The sequence below is a fragment of the Felis catus genome, chromosome E2, assembly GCF_018350175.1.
Source record: "Felis catus isolate Fca126 chromosome E2, F.catus_Fca126_mat1.0, whole genome shotgun sequence".
In the NCBI taxonomy this organism is placed as follows: domain Eukaryota; kingdom Metazoa; phylum Chordata; class Mammalia; order Carnivora; family Felidae; genus Felis; species Felis catus.
Window position 1 is genome coordinate 20,188,387 of NC_058382.1, and position 21,280 is coordinate 20,209,666.

The 21,280-nt window shown below is 48.0% G+C and overlaps 2 protein-coding genes across 6 annotated transcripts in view; one reads left to right on the plus strand and one right to left on the minus strand.

Annotated features, from left to right (window-relative positions):
- Positions 1 to 697: 697 nt before the first annotated feature.
- On the minus strand, positions 698 to 7,518 carry LOC111558072 (regulator of G protein signaling 9 binding protein). The gene has a single exon (XM_023245676.2). It carries the CDS (start codon positions 6,605 to 6,607, stop codon positions 5,900 to 5,902), a length of 708 nt encoding a protein of 235 aa, XP_023101444.1. The 5' UTR covers positions 6,608 to 7,518; the 3' UTR covers positions 698 to 5,899.
- A 126-nt stretch (positions 7,519 to 7,644) lies between these two features.
- ANKRD27 (ankyrin repeat domain 27) overlaps positions 7,645 to 21,280 on the plus strand; it is a 52,774-nt gene continuing 39,138 nt past the window's right edge. For 4 of the 5 annotated variants that reach the window (XM_019819635.3, XM_019819639.3, XM_019819636.3 and 1 more), the window contains exon 1: positions 18,597 to 18,728. In XM_019819635.3, the coding sequence (XP_019675194.3) occupies positions 18,627 to 18,728 (102 nt within the window). In that variant the 5' untranslated portion in view covers positions 18,597 to 18,626. Of the gene's footprint in view, positions 7,793 to 18,596; positions 18,729 to 21,280 lie in introns of those variants that run through there. The other variant, XM_003997998.5, reaches the window with a different exon arrangement.

Genomic DNA, 21,280 nt, shown 5'->3' on the forward strand with positions numbered 1-21,280 from the left:
AGTTAAATGTTTTCATATAGTTTGTTTTCATATAGTTTCTTTCCCCCAATTATCCAATTTCAGGACTTCTAAAGTAGTTTGATAAATAATAACAGCAGTGGCAGCCAACATTTATTGAGTCTTGTGCCCGGAAAAAGTCTTATCTTGATACCCTTATGAAGTATATATGCCTTATTATTACTCCCATTGCAAAGATTAAGTAAATTGAGGTCAGAGAGATTTAAGAACTTCAATGAGATCTGATCTGGACTCAGGTGTACTTTTTCCCATTGTTGGTACTTTTTTTTTTTTTAACATTTATTTATTTTTGAGAGACAGAGAGAGACAGGGCATGAGTGGGGGAGAGGCAGAGAGAGGGGGAGACACAGAATCGGAAGCAGGCTCCACGCTCTGAGCTGTCCGCACAGAGCCCAACGCGGGACTCGAACTCACGAACCGTGAGATCATCACCTGAGCCAAAGTTGGACGCTCAACGAACTGAGCCACCCAGGCGGCCCCCATTGTTGGTACTCTTAACCTCAACGCTATAGTGTCTTGACACAGCATTTCAAAACATGCTTCTGATTCCCTGGGGTAGGATTCCAAAAGAGTTTTGCTTTGTTTTTAGGGGGGAAGGTTCTGAAATTGTTTCTCATTGTAGTTTGAGACGCTAACTGTTAAGATTTATATTTTAATAACAACAATATGTTCCAGAAGATAAGAGCATTCAAAATTTTATTGTAAAAACAATATAACATTAAATTATTGAAAACAACACCATTCATAATCCCAACACCTTCACGAATACTTTCATTTTTATTTCCTTGCAGATTTTCTCTACATGCCTCACACATATGCCTAACACATCCATACGGACAGGGGACACTCACTTTGCTTTCTGGCAACAGCAAATGGACTCTTCAAAATCATTTCGACCAACGGGGGCTTTCATTTGGCTTCTTTACCTTTGTCACATAAGCCTAGGTTATAAACCTAAACGCCAACCAACAAGGATGGCCAAGAGCTCAGAGGAGTGCCGTGAAAACACCCAGAATCGTCTGTGGAATGAGATGAAAATAAGTAAAAGAAAGGGAGAGAGCCATCTTGCCCTCACAGACAGAGGGCAGCAGCATGCGGCCACTTCCTGCACCTTTGGTCAGTTCTTAAGCGCCAAAGAACTAGTATTTGAATGACTTTATCTGTGGTGGCCGCAGCAAAGATCATTCATGCAGAGGTCTTATTCTTCCCGGATTCCCTTCTGCATTATAGGATGAGTATAATCATACTGTACAGAAGCAGTTGGAAATTTATAATTCTGGAGTATTTCCGCACATCTCTTTATATGTAATGAAATCTGTGAAGGGTAAGAATGTTGATCAGGACATTCACTTCAAATGTGCATAAAAAAGATTAAGAATATATATATATATATATTTAAAATCATAAAAGTTGATAGCTGAATCATTTGAGGGTGCCTATTTTTTTAAATACTCTTCTTAACGTTTATTCACCTTTTGAGAGGTGGAAACAGTGTGAGCAGGGCAGGGGCAGAGAGAGAGGGAGACACAGGATCGGAAGCAGGCTCCAGGCTCTGAGCTGTCAGCACTGAGCCCGATGTGGGGCTTGAACTCACGAACCGTGAGATCGTGACCTGAGCCGAAGTCAGACGCTTAACTGACTGAGCCACCCAAGCACCCCTTGAAGGTTCCTTTAATGACTAAGTTATAAATGCTTCACATTACCTATTTTACTTAATTAACAATTTTCATTAGATCATCATTCAAACAGTTGACATGAAGCCTTTAATTCCACATGGATCTGATGCCTCGTACAAAGCAACCCGTGCTGTGCTCACATTTCACATCAGGTGGCCAATGCAGTTACAGTGCTGAGGGCACCAGGTTACTTACAGAACAGGATTTTCCCAGCCTCCCTGATAAGTGACAGGGTTTCACATCTGTCACGTCGCAGAATCAGGTTAGGTGGCCTGACTGCTGGGTAAAACAAAGTGTTTAATACATAAATAACTAGGCTTTCTTGGACTCAGGCTTATAGTCGGAATTTAAATTCCGAATCTAATTTAAATAGTATACATAAGTAGCATTTACACCAATTTACTTTTAAGTCCATGCACTAATCCTGATATGTACGAAAACAACAGTAAGCTCAGTTCATTCTGATTTTTAAAATGTCTAGGGAATTTTACCAACAGACTAATTTTAGAATATAACCACCACACTGTGATATTTTGTTTCAATGTATACGGAAACCAACAACAACCCCGAATCCCCAAACAAAGTAACGCTTTCTTGTTGAACTTCATTCTGTTAAATGTTTTCAACTCTGGGAGAGACCTTTGCGACAATCGGTCAGGACTCCCCCAATTTCTCCATTGAGGGAACTGAGGCACAGGGAGGTCAGCGACTTATCTGAGGTACTTGGAGAGAGAGGCAGAGCCCCTGCCCATCACAGCTGGTCTGGCCTTGAGGGAGGAGGCAGTCCCCAAAGGAAGACAGAGGCCAGTCCTTCAGTTCTTTACTTAGGCTGACATAGGGGCTCACACTTTGGGGCTCGCACCTTGAACAAGCATTCATTACAGAAAGGACAGGTGCATCTGAAAAGCTAACGGCACAGCTAAAAATGTATCCATGTGCAGGTTGCAAAGGAAAATGCAGCATTACCAGGATCCTCACGCAAACCCAAACTCTCTAAACAAAACTACTTGTCATTTGACATCATACATGTCTTACGTAGCTTACTGTAAACCTTGTAGGTAAACCTACTGTAAATTGTGCAGGTTATATTCTGTATTTTACTTGCCAAAAATATTTCCCTTGCAACATTTAAAAGCCTAAGTTCTTAGAATACATAAGAAAGAATTTTCCAGGCATGTTTTTTCTTTCCTACAAACATTCCTGTTTTTTTAAACTACTAACAATAGTTCAAAGTTTCTGTAAGTGCCATGACATTCCAATTGTCTTCTCAGTCAGATAAAACTGTACTGTTTTCCCAAAAGAGAAGTCAGTGATATTTTCTCTCTACATGTATTTATCATAAACATTTAACTCTGGAAATAAAGATCTATCCTTTAACTTGTACCTGTAATTTGGGAAACTAGCTGTTTTTTGCCATAGTTTCTAGCACTGACCTCATCATGCATACCCTATATTAAACATTTTGAATTTGGGTTTCTTTTTCCCCTACGCTTGTATCATGGTATGAAATACCAAATGTTTTTAGAAAATTAATGACTTTGATATCATACATCTAAATTGAATCAGGCTTCTATCAGAAAGCGATGTCTTGAATTATATACATAGAAACAAGAGCAGAGAGCTATAGTGAGAGCAGCCTATAGCTCAAACAGAGAGTGATTTTGCTGGCCTCACATAGCAAAAGTTCTAGTAGGCAATGTTTTAACTCCAAATAATACCAAATATTCCTAATGCTTAAAACTTCCAAACTCAGAATTGTTTAGGCTAACAGGTCCATTCAGCTTTTTTGTGTGTGCAGATGCAACATTTAACCACTGATTTCAGTGAGCAGAGGACTCTCAGAATTAGGTACACATCTGATTGCACATATAATTAAATACCCAAGGATCTGCCAAGTGAAAGGCCCACAGACCATGGCAAGAACAAAGAAATGTGTCCTAGTTGCTTTCTATGGATTACACAACGTCTGATGGATTTTGTTCTCCAATAGGTTCTGCTGAACAATTTTTTTGTTGTTGTCATGAAGCAAAACAGTTTGGTAAGAACAGAAGAGTTACTGTATTAGAAACAGAAGAATATACTTAGGGCGTGGTTTTAAAGGATATTTTCCAACATTGGGTCACAGAATGCCCCAGCTTCCTCTTGTCTGGGAGAACTGAGAGTTTGGGGAAGGTAATAGAGATTCCATGCTGCCGTTGTGTATGGGAGGAGCGGGAGGGTACTTAGGAAACTTTTTGTGTTGTCTCTGAAGGTACCCTGAACCTTCAGATGCAAAAGAATTTTGAGCTGGCCCCTATTCAGATGAGGCAGAAGGTGTTCCTTTTATTAGTTAAGGTCATAAAACTTTTAATCGGCTTAAGACCTTGTGGGTGTTTTAAAACCATTATCACAGACACGCACACAAACAGATCCCATACTTTCACTGTGAGGTACTGGAATCTGTGTGCTCAGGAAGGGTGGGAGGAAGTTGGGCTGGGAGGGTGGCCCTTAGGACCGCCAAGGTTGTAATACTTGTATCTGCCCCTACTCCTTGGGCCTCCAAGCTGTCCTTGTGAAACTGTCAATTCCCTTCTCTGGTCCCCTTTCCCACCTTTAGGGTACAAAAGAAAAAAAAAAAATCCTTGTCAGTTTTCAGCCAAACCAAAGTCTTGGGTTTTATTCCAAATTACCCTTGGAGAGTTAAATGCGTGCGTTTTCTCAGCCTTATTTCCCCAACGATGTTCTCTCTGCACCACAGGCAGAGGTGGTGGCACTGCTCAGGTAAATTCCAGCCTGGGTCCCAGGGTTTTCCACGTTCTTTATTGAGCGAAAGAAGCAAGGGCCACTCAGCTTCTGTTACCCACACCGTGGTTCCGGTAGTTTATGCTATAACCTGCCTTCGAGAAGGTCTATTTTAATAATAGATGTAGATTTACTAACTTAAGCATGTAAGTAAAGACCACGATGTTTGACTCATTGGCACGTATGGATTCGTGGCCAAATGTCCTTTACCAAAAAACCCAGCTTTGATAAGACAGAACAATGTTGTATGGTTTTTCTTTCAAATGGTTATTGTTTTTAAAAAGCTGCTGAAATTCTGAGCCGAAGCTTTTGCATTCTAACCCAGTCTCAGGGCTAACTGGCTCAAACTGACATGAGACAGTGAGGTTTCCCCTCTCAGGGTCAGTGTGAGGGTCAGGGAGCTATGCAGCTTCCTCCAGAGCCAGCTCTCCTACTGGCTAGCAGGCAAATTCCAAGGGATAGATAGGATTAAGGGCTCCAAAGAGGATTCTGCAGCCCTCCCCCAAAGGAGGATCAAACACTGGTCTAGTTTTGGAACAAAAAATAAACCCCAGCAAAGGAGAAAGTGCCTCTTTAAACAGCATGGGTCCCTTACCAAAGCTCGTGCCCCTTCCAGGCTGGCTGGGGAGAGTCCTTTTTAATAGGCAAGTGTGTGCAATGGATCCAAGCATGTGAGGGCAGGCTCCACATGCCTTCTCTAGTTTCCTAAGTAGGGTCATAACTTGGGGGGAGGTCAGCATCCCAAACCTCTTCCCGCTGCTTTTGGTAACTAATGGATAAACTCTGCCAAGAAGCTCAATCGTGCACCATAGAGATAGCACTTTGCATGAATGTCTCTGCACACTCTCCTAAGCTTAGGCCCCAAAGGATTAAGGTAATAAAACCTGCTTACATCTTCTTACAGTTTTGTCCAGGAAACAAACTCACCACCCACACAGAGCAAAACAACCCCACCCCCACTCATTTCACCTCACCCCCCCTTTCAAACTGCCCCCCTGCGCGCGGACAGTGGGAATCGCTGGTAGAGGTGGGGTAATCCGACTCAGACTCCGTTGTAAACGCGCCCCAGCTGCACAAGCGGTAACCCATTAACTTGGAATCTAGGGTCACTGTGGACGGTTTTCTATTAATAGAGGATAAAGCTGCTGCATACATTAGCGGTAATGCCCTGGCCACCCGCGCAAAATTAACTCCTCACAGGCCAGCACCAGGCAACCATGTTCTGCCCAGGCAGATGTGTTCATACACACACACACACACACACACACACACACACACACACACACACACAGGGCTTTAGAACCCCTTCCCTTAAACATGCCAGATCCCACTCCCATCCAGAGTGCAGGCAGTGGCAGTCGTTCCTGAAGGATGTCTTCGGGGAGGGAGCGGCGGCGGCGGCGGCGAGTAGAGTCTTCTGTCGGTCAGCTCAGCTTCGCCACGCAGATGGCCAGGGCCACGGCCGCCAGCAGCACGGCGCTGAAAACGGTGGCGGCCAGGGCCTTGCTCACGTCGCAAGGCCCGGTGCGCTCCTGTACAGACACGACGCCCACCGAAGAGGCGCCGACACTGGACAGGAGCTCGGCGCCCGCCGTTTGGCGGGCCTGCACGGTCCAGCGGGGCACGTTGACCTTCATCTCCATGTCGTTGACCATCTCGCTCACCTGAAGGATCTCTCGCTCCAGCTCGCGCAGGTCGTCCACGTCGAAGTCGCGCTCCGCCTCGTGCCGCAGGCTGCGGGCGCTCAGGGCGCGCGCCGCTACGCCCGCGGAGCCGCCCGCTACGCCAGTGCGCACCAGCGGCCGCCGCGGCGCGTGCAGCGGGAACGCGGTGCCCAGGGCCAGCGCACGCCGCATGTCGGCTTCCAGCAGGTCCAGGCAGCCAGAGAAAGCCACCCAGAGGCGCTCGAACTCCGCGCGCTCCTCGGCGCCCAGGCCCCGGTCGCGCAGCGCGGCCGTCAGCTGGGCGCGGATGGCCACCGCCAGCTCCTGCGCCTTCTGGCGCGTCTTCTGCAACTCCTCACGCAGGTTCTGCGAGTCTGCCGAGCCGCCTACGGTCAGCACCAGGTGGTGGTAGCATGCGGTCGTCTTGTTGAGAGCGTCCAGCAGCGCCTTGCACTCCTCCCTTGCCATGGCGGTGCGCTCGGGCGCAGCCCGGCCGCCCACACCCCTCTTCGCCCCCAAGCTCTCAGCGCGGCAGGACGCGGCCGGCCACGAGGGCAGCCTGGGGCCGGGCGGTCCGCGCGCTTCTCATGGCCCGAGACAAGCTCGGCGCTGCCGCTGTAGACAGAACCTCTCCAGCCCCACGACGTGCGCCTCCGCGGACCGGACGCAGAGACAGAGCCCCGTTAGCTATCTCTCATCCCCTCGTCCATCATTTCCTGATGCACTCCAAGTCACACGCCGTGTCTCTGCACCGCCCTCGCCTCCACGATGGTCCTCTGCGAAGCCCGGGTTGCGGTCCCCATCCTTCTCCCGTGCCGTCGCCAGCGCTAGCGGCCGCCGAGCCGCGCGCGGCGCCTTAGCCACAGCCAAGGGCTGCGGGGTCGGGTTTCTTAGGATCCGCCCACCCCCGCCCGTCCTCGCGGAGCGCTTGCAACTCTTGGATCTGGGATAGGCGGGGCCCCGCGCGGGGAGGTCACGTGTAGGTCCCCCATCTCCCCCTCCTCTGCACCCCATCAGAGATTTGGAGACTAGCCCTCGGCAGTTCCAACCCTCCAGTATCGTAAAGATGGGGAAACCGAGGCACAGGTAAAAGGGAGCCTAGATCACGCGACGTCCGTACAAGTGGGGGAACCAGAACCCAGGGACCCTAACTCCTAGACCCCTTCATTGACATAGTGGTGTCCCTTGTAGGACAGGAGGACTTCGTCCTCCGAAGCTAGCAGTAAAGGGCGATCCACAGGGCGGGACGACTCCCTGATGCTCCCTATCCAGATCCCGCCCGCTTTCTAGGGACCAAGCTTGGACCCCACCTCTAGTGTCAGATCAGCTTTCGGCCCCGCCCCCTCCCGTTCCGGGCACGCGCAGTCCGCGGCTCCAGGCTGGTCCCGCCTGAGTAGGAAGCGCTGTGCGCCGCCTGAGCCCCACCCCGGCTGGGCGGGCTCAGTGATTGCTCTGTGCACACGTCACTCTGGGTAAGGGCTGTCGCTCATTGGCCTGACCAGGTGCGGCTCCGCCCAACGGCGGAGTAAAGGGGTGGGCGGTGGAGCTGAACTGCTGCGCTGGGGTGGTGGGCACCGAGGTCCGAGTCGAGGGCCCGGGAGGTGTCGCCGCCGCTCCTGGAAGGGCAGGGAGTGAAACTATGTAGCCTTTTAAGTAAGTGTCCTCCCTCCTGTCTCCTTCCGCGCCTCCCTTCCTCCGGGACGGCTGCGCCTCGGGGCCTAGTGGCCGGGCGGGGCCCCAGAGCTGGAAGGGGGAGGGGCTCTTTTCTCACCGCCGCGGGAGTCCCGCGGCGCCCCAGGCTGGGCTGGCTGCCCCTGGACGGCCACCCCAAGACCCCAGTCCCTCGCTAGCTGGGCCGCCCGCCCGCGCTCTCCGGGTCCGATCGGCAGCCGGGCTCTCTCTGCCCTTCGTGTGCGGAGTGGGGGATGGCGAAGAATGCGCCCTCTGATCCCCATGACTACGGGACGGGTCAGCGGGTGCGGGGGCTGTGAGCTCGGACTTGGGGGCAGTGGGCGGGGCCGTCGCCCCAGCGCTGAGTGGCCTCGGTGGTTTGCTGACTGCCTGACCCGGCGGCTGGAGGGGGAGGATGTGGGTGGGGGTCCGGAGCCTCTGGCCTTGTGGTCCCGGGGGAGTGGGGGGGGGTGTGAAAGGGCAGGGAAGGAGGAGGGAATCCCTGTCAGTCAGTCGTCTTTCATCCTGCTGGGTAAAATTTACTCCAGGAAAACTTAAGCACCAAGAGATGTTCCAGATTCTGGGTCTGTTCAGTTCTTTTCGTTGAACATAGACTACTGTGGGCTCTTGAGCCAGGCATGGCCCCTGGAGATGTTGGGGACTTGGGCACTGGAAACCGAAGCCTGTGTTGGGCCATCACGGAGCAAGTGACCCGTCTTCCTTGAGAATTTAGGACATACAGGGAGGGAGGAGCTGGAGAGACTGGAGGGACTACTAGTTTGCATGCGAACTGGCGTTTTCCAAGTTTATGGGTTTCGTGGGGGAGAGTACCCTATTTTGATTAGCGCAAGCCTCCCGCCAGCCCCAGGGAAGAGCAGGGAATCTTGGTGAGATATTAGCGTTTTGAGTCTGCCTCCCCCAGCATGGTATTGAGGCAGTCCAGAGGATCCAGAGCGCTTCACCCCAGGGTTCCCTCTCACTGAGCTCTCTGTCCTTTTATCTATTGATTTGGGGCCATTTGAGGCCAGGGCTTGGATGATCCAGGCCGTGGCCGTTCTCGGCTGTGTGGCTCTTAGCCGCCCACTGGCCACATGGGGCCATGGCAAGGGAAGAGTAGTTTTCAAGACAAAATGGACAGGAGGGAGAACCCATCACTTTGGGGAGCTTTGGGGACAGTGGAGGGAGGTGAGGCTACTGAGATCGGTGGAAGGCCAGAATGAGAGGTCCTTAATGCCAGGTGGAGAAATTGAGAGTTCATCTAGTAGGGAGTTCAAGTACGTAAGTCCTTGAAGAATATAGTAGCCCTCTTTAATCTGTGGGGGATGTTTTCCAAGACCCTTACTGGATGCCAGAAACTTTGGATAGTACCAAATCCTATACCTACATACCTATGATGAGTTTAATATATAAATTAGGCACAGTAAGAGATTAACAAAAATAACTAATAAAAAAAACCCACTTATTCATGAGGCACTGTGATAATGTGGTCTGTCTCAAAATATCTTATGGTACCGTACTCATTCTTCCTGTGATGATGTGAGATGATAAAATGCCCACGTGATGAAATGAAGTGAGGGGACCCGATACGGGTTATTATGATACTGTGTTAGCTACTGTTGACTTTCTGACCGTATGTCAGAAGGAGGATCTTCTGTTTCCGGACTCCAGTTGACCATGGGGAACCAAAACTGGAAGATGAAACTGAGGCTAAGGGGGACTACTATACCATACAGACCTCAGTGTTGCAAAGATCACTTTGTTATCTTTTCATGTGGACCAGTATGAGTAAGATCAGGAGGCAGAAGCCCCTGAGGGAGAAGTGCAGGATGGGAGCAGGGACAGACGCTTGTGACTAGCCCCAGCGACAGGAAAGCAGTCGGGGCTCTGAAGTGGAGAAGCTACTGGGGTGAGCTCTCTTGACTTTGGCTTGCCATCTGAAATCATCCTGCCTGGCAGCATTGCCGGGAGAGCAAGCAGTAGTGTCTGCAGTCAAGGTCTTCTTGATCGTGTCTCCTTGTGGCTCTTGGACTGCACTGCCCTCGTGAGGGCAACCGCTGGGTCTGTGCACCGTTAGTGTTTCTGTGGGGGCTCTCCCTCCATTTGTGAATTGTCAGAATTAGATTGGTGGCCAGTAACTTAATCCTCTCCTAGAGGAGCAGAGGAATGTGGCCATGTGATGATAGATACCAGACCTCGAAAGGATTCAGACCCAAATCCAGACCTTCTACGTCTGCGAGACACCGAGACGCGGCCCTCGGAACTCCCGCCTTTCTGCTCGGGATTCTGGCAGGAGTTGGGTGCTGGTGCCTCCTCCGGTGACTTCCGGAGCGGGGTGATGGAGTGGTGTTCTGAGGGGCGGTTGTGCTCCTCCGAACTCTCCTGCTTAGTGGTCACACCCCTCTTCCAGCTCTGAGGCCTTCTCTCCCTGTGTGGCCCTCCACATTCCAGCTGTCACTGCGTATGGCCAGCTCTGAGCACAGTTTGTTTCTGGCTTTTTGCCAGGGCCTGCATAGCTGCCTGGGGCCAGCTCCTCACCCTCCCCTGGATATGGGCAGTGGATTTTCAGCTCCTATGAGAGATGACACCTCCCGGGGAGCTTGAGCTTCCTCTAACACCCCGCTATCATTTTGTTCAAGTGGACGACACAGATACAGCATGCCTACGGAGAGCCAGCTGGCCACAAACAGGCTGGAAGCTTTGAAGGAGAGCTTTGAGAAAAGTATAGATAGGATCCATGTTACAGGCTGGAAGGACATAAGTGACTGTAATGCCATACGTTACACCATCCAGCTGCTTCCATTTGCTATTAAATATAGATGAATTAGAAAGTTTTGCCCTTTTGCCTGTCCCTTCTGAATCACAGATGAAACTAGTTGGAGAATGTTGCTCATCATTTGGAAAATATGCCTGATCAAGACCTTTGGTGAGGGCCCTGTAAGGGTGGGAGCAGCCAAAGCAGTGACATTTCAGCCGGGAGTTTATCTCTGGGAGGCACAGACATTCCCGTGTTGGATTGTGCTGAGCGAAGCTGCACGCTGTCATCAGATGGTCCCTGACCACCCAGCCTCATCTAGGCTGATGGGACGGTTGAAGACCACAAAACCACAAGTGTGCACACCACGTCTTGAAATGTCCGGTGCTAGTTTGAGACTTTGCCTGGCTCTCCTGTTCGTAGGGTCACCTCGGATAACTCATGTTCAGGGGTATTTGTTACCTGTGACTAATTTCACATTGGAGTTGCTGTAAATCATCCCATCATTTGAGCTTCGTCAGGGGTGGAATTTTTCTCTTAAAGGAGTTTTATAAGAGGATTTACTTGTCTTTCCAGTTTTATGAGGAAGAATCCATTTACTTTGCATGTTATTTTAAAATCTAAAGCTAATTCTTGCAAGTAAACTTGTTCAGGGTGTTAACCTACTTTAAGTATTTACCTCTGAATGAGAATTCCATTCTGGCATTAAGCACCAGACTGCATCAGATTATTATGTGTTTTTAACACTGGGAGGAAAAGGTGGACAACAGTTCTGGACAGAGCTCTTGGAATCCTTACTCCTGGACAGAGGGGTCAGTCCTTGGCAACCAGGAGGAATGATGTCCAAGAGAAAACAGATGACTTGGGACTGAAACACAGCATGCTCTGTCCCATTCACCAGCAATGCTTGCTCAGTCTTGTGTGTTTCGTGCATTTGAATGGAATGTTTTTCTTTTTATAAATGTTTTTTTCATTTTATTTCTTTTTAGAGAGAGAGAACGCACAAGTGGGAGAGAGGGGTGGGGGGGGAGAGAGAGAGAGAGACAGAGACAGAGAGAGAGAATCTCAAGTAGGCTTGATGCTCAGCACAGAGCCCAATGTGGGGCTCGATCCTACGATGTGGGGATCATGACCTAAGCCGAAATCAAAGTTGGACGCTTAACCGACTGAGCCACCCGGGTGCCCCTGAATGGAATGTTTTGATGTGGCCTTCAGGGGCCTTCCTTTACCTTGCTGCCCCTCTCTGACTGGCACTATTTGGATTCCTGTATTTCCCTGGACTCACTCATCTGTCAAGAGAAATTTACTCTTGGGTTTCTGTTCCTGCTTCCCAAACCCTTGTCTTACTCTGGTCCTTGCCAGGGAGGCCTTCTCTGCTCCCCACCCCACCCCCTTTCCTTGCTTCTCCCTTCTCTTGTCTGGTCCTTACCTGCCGCAGCACTGCTCTGGGTTGGTTTTACTCTGCTGATACACATTCCTTGCCTCCCAGCCAGGTTGTCACTTCCTCCATCAGAGTTTGCCCTTGTCACCTCCATCTTGGGCGTGGAGGTGTGGACGCTGAGCCGGCACCTTGTCTGAGAAGCAGAAGGAGTGTCCCTTCCCAGCTTCATTCTGCCCGAATCTCATCCTGTCTCTCATGCGGTTTCTGTCCAAGGGGTGTTTACTTTTGCACTCTGCTGTGTAGAACCAATTGTGTCAGAAACCAGGAAGAATTTTTGTTTTCTTGTGACTCTGTCCCAGGAAAGTCACATTATCCAGTCGTTCTGGTAGGGACTTGGTAGGGACTCGTAAAAGGATTATTTGGACTCCCGTAATAATTGAATTCAACAATTCAGATACCTGAACAATTCAGGTATCTGAATTGTTGCAGAGCCGTCTCTGGGGTCCAGGAAGGGATTATATGTAGCCTTTTTCATGCTAGGCTCTTCCCCTAAGAGGATTTGCAGGGAACTCAGGCAGTCCCCAGGGTGGGGCTGTCCCCTGAGGCAGTCCCCAGGAGGGCCTGTAGCAGAGACTGTTCTGGCTGGACCAGACCTGGGGAGTTCAGTGTAGGGCCTGTGTGGCTGTCTGTCATGGTGACTTTTCCTTTGGGGGAATCTGTGCATCTGTGACTCATGAAATAACCCTTAATCCAGGCTTATTTATTTTACACGATGAGTGTAGTTGTTGAAGGGATGCATGTTGGAATAAATTCTGACGTGTGTAACCTCGAATGGGCCAAACATGCCTCAGTGTCTTCATCTGCAGCATATGGGGGCTAATGATACCAACAGTTGTTTTGAGCGTTAATTATGGTTAGTTACCTATAGTTATTATGAACATTAAAATGGGATGAAGATACATACATGTTATCACAGTGCCTGAATGAAAGAGGCTTTCAAATAGTTGCTGTTTTTGTTTTTTAATGTTTGTTTATTTTTGAGAACGTGCAGGCAGGGGAGGGACAGAGAGAAGGAGACAGAGGATCTGAAGCGGGCTCTGTGCTGACAGCAGAGAGCCCGATGTGGGGCTCACACTCATGAACTGCGAGATCATGCCCTGAGCCAAAGTCACTCAACCTACAGAGCCCCGCAGGTGCCCCATCAAATAGTTGCTATTTTTATCATTAGCTGAAACTGATAGAATTCGTAATGTATGTACTTATGTCTACTGTCCTGGTATTTTCCCAAGAAGGCATTTTGGAATATTGTTATATAGTAAGAAAGTAATTCAGTTTTTCATTCCTATTTCATTCATCTTATTGTATCAGGGATAAGTTACTTGATGTTCTTTGATAGTTGCTAATTTTCCCTTTTCAGTGAAGGGGTCTCAGGCTCGGGTTCAGAGTGTTTGGCAGGTAGTGGTATTTAGCAAGGTTTTAACGTCAATTGTTTTTATAATTTTTAAGATTACATATTTTATAGGAGTGATACTGTTTTTATATTTAAAGTTGTAATAAGGGTTCTTTTTAAAATAAATTTTAGAGGCGCGTAGGTGGCTCATTTAAGCGTCCAAGTCTTGATTTTGCTCGGGTCGTGATCTCACTGTTAGTGGGGTCGAGCCCCACATTGGGCTCTATGCCAACAGCAAGGAGCCTGCTCTGGATTCTCTCGCCTCTCTCTGCCCCTCCCCTGCTTGTGCTTTTCTCTTTCTCTTTCTCTCTCAAAATAAATAAATAAACTTAATAAAAATAAATAAAAAAAATTTTTAAACGTTTATTTATTATTAAGAGACAGAGAGAGACAGAACATCAGCATCGGAGGGGCAGAGAGAGGAGGAGACACAGAATCCAAAGCAGACTCCAGGCTCCGAGCTGTCAGCACAGAGCCTGACGCGGGGCTCAAACTCACAAACCGCGAGATCATGACCTGAGCCGAAGTTAGACGCTCAACCGACTGAGCCACCCAGGCGCCCCTAAATAAAATAAAATTTAAAAGACAGTAGGTGTTTAAAGGAATATGTCAAACATTAGCAGTAGAGTCATTGTGTATAATTATGCAGATTATTTACTACACAGGTGCCCTGCCTAGGGGAGGGAGATATTGGCAAACTGGGGCTGATAAATAGCCTGTGAGCTACTTACCAAGCCATGTGCCCTGGCATAGGACTGTACCCACTGGGAGGATGGGGTCCCTTTTTCTGATTCTCACAAAGACACCATATGGGCCAGCAGTAGGTGGTGGTATACTGGTATGCAGTATGGCAAGAATACTGAAAGCGGCATGTAAATGGGAATCCTGCAAGACAGGTGTTTATATTCTTCATTGCATTGCCTGAGATGGAGGCTCAGATTCTTTTTCTGTGCCCATTTTTTATATTCCTCTCTGATAGCTCAGGGACACCACACGGATGTATGGTAAATGGAGCAGACAGGGGCAATGGAAGCTCCATTCACAACAGGAGAAAATCTATACAGAATATGCAAATAATGTTTAATAAAAGTTGTATATAATCTATGATTTTTATGGAGAAAATTTAATTGGAGGACATAGAAGAAGACATACAGGGAAAGACATACCATGTCCATGGATGATGAGATTCATTATCATAGAGATGTTGACTTTCCAGTCCATAAATTTAGTGCATTTCTAATAAAAATCCCAAGAGGATTTTTCATGGAATTGATGAACTGATTTTAATTTGTGTGATATTGCAAAAAGTTAAGAAGAACCAGACAATTTTGGAGAACAAGGAGGGAGGCCTTTATGAGACAGCAAGGCTTATTATGAAGCTATAGTCATGTAAAACAATGTGGTGTAGCCCTACTCTGTCCAGTATAATAGCCACTAGCCATATGTGGCTATGGAGCACTTGAATGTGGCTAATATGAATTGAAAAGTGAATGTAAAGTACACACCAAATTTTGAAGATTTAGTAAGAGTAAAAAAGAATGTAAAATGTGTCATTAATAGTTTTAAAAATTGATCACATGTTGAAAATATAATATTTTGGATATATTAGGATAAATATATTATTAAAATTAATTTCACTTTATATTAAAAAAATGTTAATGTTTATTTTTGAGAGAGGGAGAGAGAGAGTGAAAGCAGGGGAGGAGCAGAGAGAGAGACACAGAATCCAAAACAGACAACAGGCTCTGGGCTGTCGGCACAGAGCCCGATGTGGGGCTTGAACCCATGGACCACGAGATCATGACCTGAGCCAAAGCTGGATGCTTAACTGACTAAGCCACCCAGGTGCCCCTCATCTGTTTCTTTAAAAAACAATTAAAAACAACTTTTTTAATGTTTATTTTTGAGAGAGAGCAAGCAGGGGAGGGGCAGAGAGAGAGGGAGACACAGAATCCAAAGCAGGCTCCAGGCTCTGAGCTGTGAACATGGAGCCCAGTGTGGGGCCCGAGTTCATGAACCGTGAGATCATGACAAGAACAAAAGTCAGATGCTTAACCCACTGAGCCACCTAGGCGCCCTGAAAAAGTAAATTTTTTTTAATGTTGATTTATTTTAGAGAGAGAGAGAGACAGAATGCGAGAGGGGAAGGGCAGAGAGGGAGACACAGAATTGGAAGCAGGCTTCAGGCTCTGAGCTGTCAGCACAGAGCCTGATGCGGGGATCGAACTCACGAGCTATGAGATCATGACCTGAGCCGAAGTCAGATGCTCAACCAACTGAGCCACCCAGGCGCCCCTGTTTCTTTTTTAATGTGACTACCAGAAAATTTTAAGTTATATGTGTTTATGCATAGTGTGTATGTAATTACATTTCTCAAGTGTTGGATGGCACTGGTTAGACTGTTGAAATAGCGTAGAGCTGAGAAACCAGCTAAACATATATAGGGACTTGGAATATAGCAAAGGTAGCATTATTGGCCAGTGTGAAAGTGATCGACTATTCAAAAAAGCATGATGGGACAGTTGGCTTATGCTATGGACTGAATTTTTGTGCCCCCACCCCGCCATTCATATGTTGAAATCCTAATCCTTAATGTGATGGTATTTGGGGGTCAGGCGTTGAGATTCATAGGGGTTAGATTAGGTCATGGGGCCCTCGTGATGGAATGAACAGTCTTGTAAAAAGAGGAAAAGACAGGAGAACTCTTGCCATGTGAGGACCCAGCGAGGTGGTGGCAGTCTACAAACTAGGAAGTGGGTCATCAAGAACCAGATCTGCCAGGACCTTGTTCTTGGGCTTCCAGCCTCCAGAACTATGAGAAGTAAATTTAAGCCGCCCAGTCTGTACTTTTTGTGTTAGTAGCCCAAACAGCCCAAGATAGCTTACCATATAGGAAAGAAATTAAATTAGATGCCTAATTTATAGTATATATAAAAACGAAGATTCTTAGGAATTATAGTGATTATATTTATGGTTTTGGAGTTGAAAGGATATGATTTCAAGTAGTCTGTGTTGCATAGTAAAGCAGCCCAAAACTTAGTGGCTTAAAACTGCCACGATTTATCGTTTCCTACTATTCATGGGCTGGCAGACTGATTCTTCTGCTAGTCTCACCTGGACTCACATGGCTGCATTCACCTGGTGGGTGGGCTGGCTGGCTGTACTCACTGGACCACATGGGCCTCTCTTCCCCTCATGGTCCTTCATCCCACGGGCTGCTGCTGCTGCTGCTTCTTCTTCTTCTTCTTCTTCTTCTTCTTCTTTTAATTTTTAAAATGTTTTTATTTATTTTTGAGAGAGGCAGAGCATGAATGGGAGAGGGGCAGAGAGAGAGAAGGAGACACAGAATCTGAAGCAGACTCCAGGCTCCGAGCTGTCTGCACAGACCCTGACACGGGGCTCGAACCCACAAACCGTGAGATCATGATCTTAGCCAGAGTCAGATGTTTAACTGACTGAGCCACCCAGGCACCCCTCACAGGCTTCTTCATAGCGTGGTAGTCTTAGGGTACCAAGAGAAAGGGTGTGGAATCTGCAGTCTCTTGAGGCTGACACTCTAAAATCCCAGAGCATCACTTCTGTCTGTTGGTTGGCTAATACAGTCACAGGGCTGGCTCAGATTCACAGGGGTGGGGAGGTAGACTCCACCTTCTGAAAGGGAGAATGATGAAGTCACTTTGCAGAAAGGTACTCCAGATGATAGGATTTCCTAAGATCCACAAAGCACTGACCATTAAGGCAAGGGTTGACAGGTTCAGCCACATTAAAATCAAACACTTCTATTTCTGAAAATATCCATTTGAAAAAATGAGGAGATAGGTCACAGATCGGGAGAAGATATTTGCAAGACCTTTTAGTATCCAGATGCATAAAGAACTATAAATGGTAAGAAAAAGGCCAACAACCCATGTAAAAAGTGGGCGAAAGATGTGATAAGGCAATTTTTGGAACATAAGGAAATGACGTTTAATTTGTTTTTCTTTTTCTTTTTTTGTTTAAGTGTATTTAGAGAGACAGCGTGGGCAGGGAAGGGGCAGAGAGAGAGGGAGAGAGAGAATCCCGAGCAGGCACTGCACTGTCAGTGCAGAGCCCAATGTGGGGCTTGAGCCCATGAACAGCGAGGTCATGACCTGAGCCAAAACCAAGAGTCAGACACTCAACCAACTGAGCCGCTCAGGAGTCCCGATGTTCAATTTCATTAGAGAAATGAAAATTAAAAACAGCAAAATACTATTTTATACTCCCAGACTGGCAGAAATGAGATAATTGGACAATACTAAAAAGGGTTGGCTAGGATGTGGTGTGAGGGAGGGGTGCACCCATGCTCTTTTCATGGAAGTAGAAAGCAGGTGGGTGTACCCTAGACTGCCTCTCCTAGGGACGTTCCCACATATGTGCTCAGGCTTTACACATAAGGGCATAAGCGAGTTCATTCCAGCATTGTTTGTAATCCCGAAAATGTGGATGCAATATAGGATATCAGATAAATAAATTGTGTCATGTTCCCTTAAAAGAATACTAGACATCAGAAGTTAGTGAAGGAACGTCTGATCTGTATGGATCAGCATAGCTAGGATTTGAAAACTTGTTGATTGGAAGAGGCGTGTTCCAGCATACTTGCAGCGTGAAGCCAAGTATGGAAATTCTGAAGCTCTTAAAAGAATATTTTATGTTACTTATGAATGCACGCGTATTAAAGGAATAGAAACGTGAATAAGAATAGTGGTTAGTTCTGAAAGAGGAGGAGGGAATAGGATCAGAGGGGCGTAGGGGGATTCCAGTCTATTCTGATAGACTTCTTAAAAGAAACTCTGAAGCAAATACGCAAAGTGTTAAATTTGGTAATCCGGGGTGGCAGGTTTCCATTGTTCCTGTAGGCTTAAAGTATTTCATTCAGAATACACACATATATTTAAAATGTCATAATTTTGGTCACAGAGGATGTTCTAAAAATAGCCATTTTTATTTTTTGCAATGATTTGGAGCTTTTAAGATTTTCAGGATGTAATGTATACAGTTAGCCAGTAAAACAACTCATCTTGGAATTGGTGGGTTATCTTTGATATTTCCTGATGGGGTGTTAAGTCTGTAGAGTAGAATGATACATGTCAGAGATGCTTTTTAGAAGTTGCCAGAACAGGACTTTTCTGTGTTAGATAAATCTGAAAGTGGTCATTTACTGCTTTTTCTTTCCTTGTCCCAGGAGACGGTCTCTGCCCCATCTGAAGTCCATATGGCTCTATATGACGAAGATCTCCTGAAAAATCCTTTCTATCTGGCTCTTCAGAAGTGGCGTCCTGACTTATGCAACAAGGTGGCCCAAATCCATGGCATTGTAAGTGCCTCAAGCCTGAGGGTCATCCTTCTCCATTAGGCGTGGACCAGGCAGTGCCGACGAGGCCAGACATACTGTCGAATTTGGTTAAGCATAGAGGGAGTCAGTTACAAACTTGCTCAGTATAACAAGCCCCTGGCCACGCTCAGTATGCGAACAATAGAGAGGGACCACCACGAGCTGCCCCCTCCAGGAAGCCTCCTGGTGTTGCACCAGCCTCGGGTGTAATCCTTTCTCTGATGACATTATTGACAGCCCCTGATGACGTTGATCTCATGATATTCACCTCTGTTTCTCTTGTCTCCATGTTGACCATGAGGGCCTCTGGGGGCAGACGTCATATTTCCCTCAGGGCCTCAGGCTCCTTGTCTGTGAGGTGTGTGCTCACTTGCATGGAATAAGGGAGCTATAAACGCATTCGTACGTTGCTGTGGAAGGCATTTCCTAAAGGGGAGGACCTGGTGGAATAATCGAGGCATCCAGATTGCAGGAGGAGGGAAGCGCATAAGAGAAACCACGGTTTGTCGCTGGGGCACCTGCTGCCTGCAGGGAGGCAGGCCCCGCAACGCAGACCTTTCCAGTGCTTGGGTGGTGACGGCCGCGGCCTCTTGTGTACACGGCCTTGCGCCACACAGAATGCTCGGTGCCTTCGGGCTGCTGCCTGCTCGTTTTCTTGCCTTTGTGCTTCTTCGTGTGTGTTGCCCCCTTCTCAGACCGGGCTCCTGCTTTGCGGCCAAGGATTTGAGCTGGAGGAGAAGGCAGCTGACTCGGGTTCACTGCACGTTCGTTGTTGGCTGCCTTGTCTGGGAATTGGGAGCTGACTTTCACCTTCCCCTTTCTGTCCCGCGGCCACCGCAGCCGGCTTTCCCCAAGTTCCTCCCCGGTTTTAGGGTCCACTTTGCGATTCATAGATTTGTCCCAGAGTTACTTTACTTCGGTTTGAAGAAGTCACAAAGTTCATTATGTATAACGTATACATGTGTGTGTGTCTATATATGCGTGTTCACGCGTGCGCGCGCACACACACACACACACACACACAAGCAACTGAAGACTATAGCTGTTTCCAAGAAGAAGATAAGGAGCTTCTAAAGTTCACCAGAGACACTATCATCTGTTCATTTCGCGGCCGTTATTAAATGCTACTCTGAGCAAGGTACCATGTTTAATGCGGAGGGTTCAACAATAAATAGGATTATATAGGAATATGTTTTCGCCGTCTTTACCCTTATGGAGCTTAGATTCTAGTGGGGGAGATGGCAAATACGTACTAATTACGGCTGTGGTTCATGTCACAGGGAAGAAGTACAGGACACAAAGCAGTCACGTTAACTGACCGAATATGGGATGTATGTCCTCCCCATCTCTGTCCTATATTTGAAAACATACTGTCTAGATAAGAGCATACTACGTGTGACTTTCTCTTGCTCTTTAAGAACGCCATGCTGTGAATACCCTGTGGGACCCGTCTGTCTTGCCAGGTTGTGTCGCCAGCACGTAGCACGGTTCCTGTCCCCAGGTAGATGCTTTTCCGGCTGCAAGCGGTGGACTCCCACTTGAGCTCACTTCAGCGAAAGGGAAATCCTGAATGTGAACTCCGGCATCTTGGTCACCTTCCTTCTGGCTATCCCAAGGAACGGGAGATTCTTCATAAACTGTGTCATCCCGAGCTCCCGGTGGCCCCCAGGTCCTTACTCCAGCCGCTCCTGAGATCTGCAGGGTCCGGCAGCAGCTGTCTGGGGCCCACATTTCGCAGCACTGACTTTCTGGCCTTCGGTAGATGGGAGAGAATCAGTGAGGCCAGCTGGCCAGCGCGAAGTCACAGCGGGAAGGAGCTAACCGCCGCTATCTGCCTCAGCCCGGTCACATGTTGATGGCTCGTTCCTGCCCCTCTCAGCTGTGTGATGGGCTAACCCATAGTAGTATTCCGTCCACTTCTGTTGGTGGAATGAGAAAAGAATATTCCAGTAGCTTCTGGAAGAGTACTTAATTGTTTCTGCCACCACTCAGGGATCCCTGCCGCCCCAGCGGGTGAAAGCTGAATTTCTTCCCATGGGGTTTGGCCATCAGGCCAAGTTTGGCTGCCCCTGAATCAGCCCTGGGCATCAGAGTTGTTTACTGGGCTCTAAAAAACTGTGATCATCACTTTTGAACATGTGTTCCCCCCACCCAGGTTTACCTGCCCCTCACACTCCTTTCTAAAGCACAGCTGGTTGGCCGCCTCATCCTCCTGTGACAGTGTGTGGCAGCTGAGGGTGCACCTGACTGCCCCCCTCCCCTGCCTCCTCCCTCCTTGAGTTTGACTCTTTTCAAAACCTTCCCGTGATTCAGATGCCTGCATCCAGGCAGGCGCCTCCTGACATCACCTGCTCTCTGACTGGACAGGAAGCTCTTACTCCCCGTGTTTCCCAGATTCCAACCCCAGAGGCCTGTGACACCCCCACACTGCTTCTATTTAATTAGCACCCAGCTAATTATATACTGTGGATTCTTCAGAGTGGGCTGGGCAGGCCCGCTGCTTCCCTGGGGCTCTTGTCCGTGGGGTATCAAGG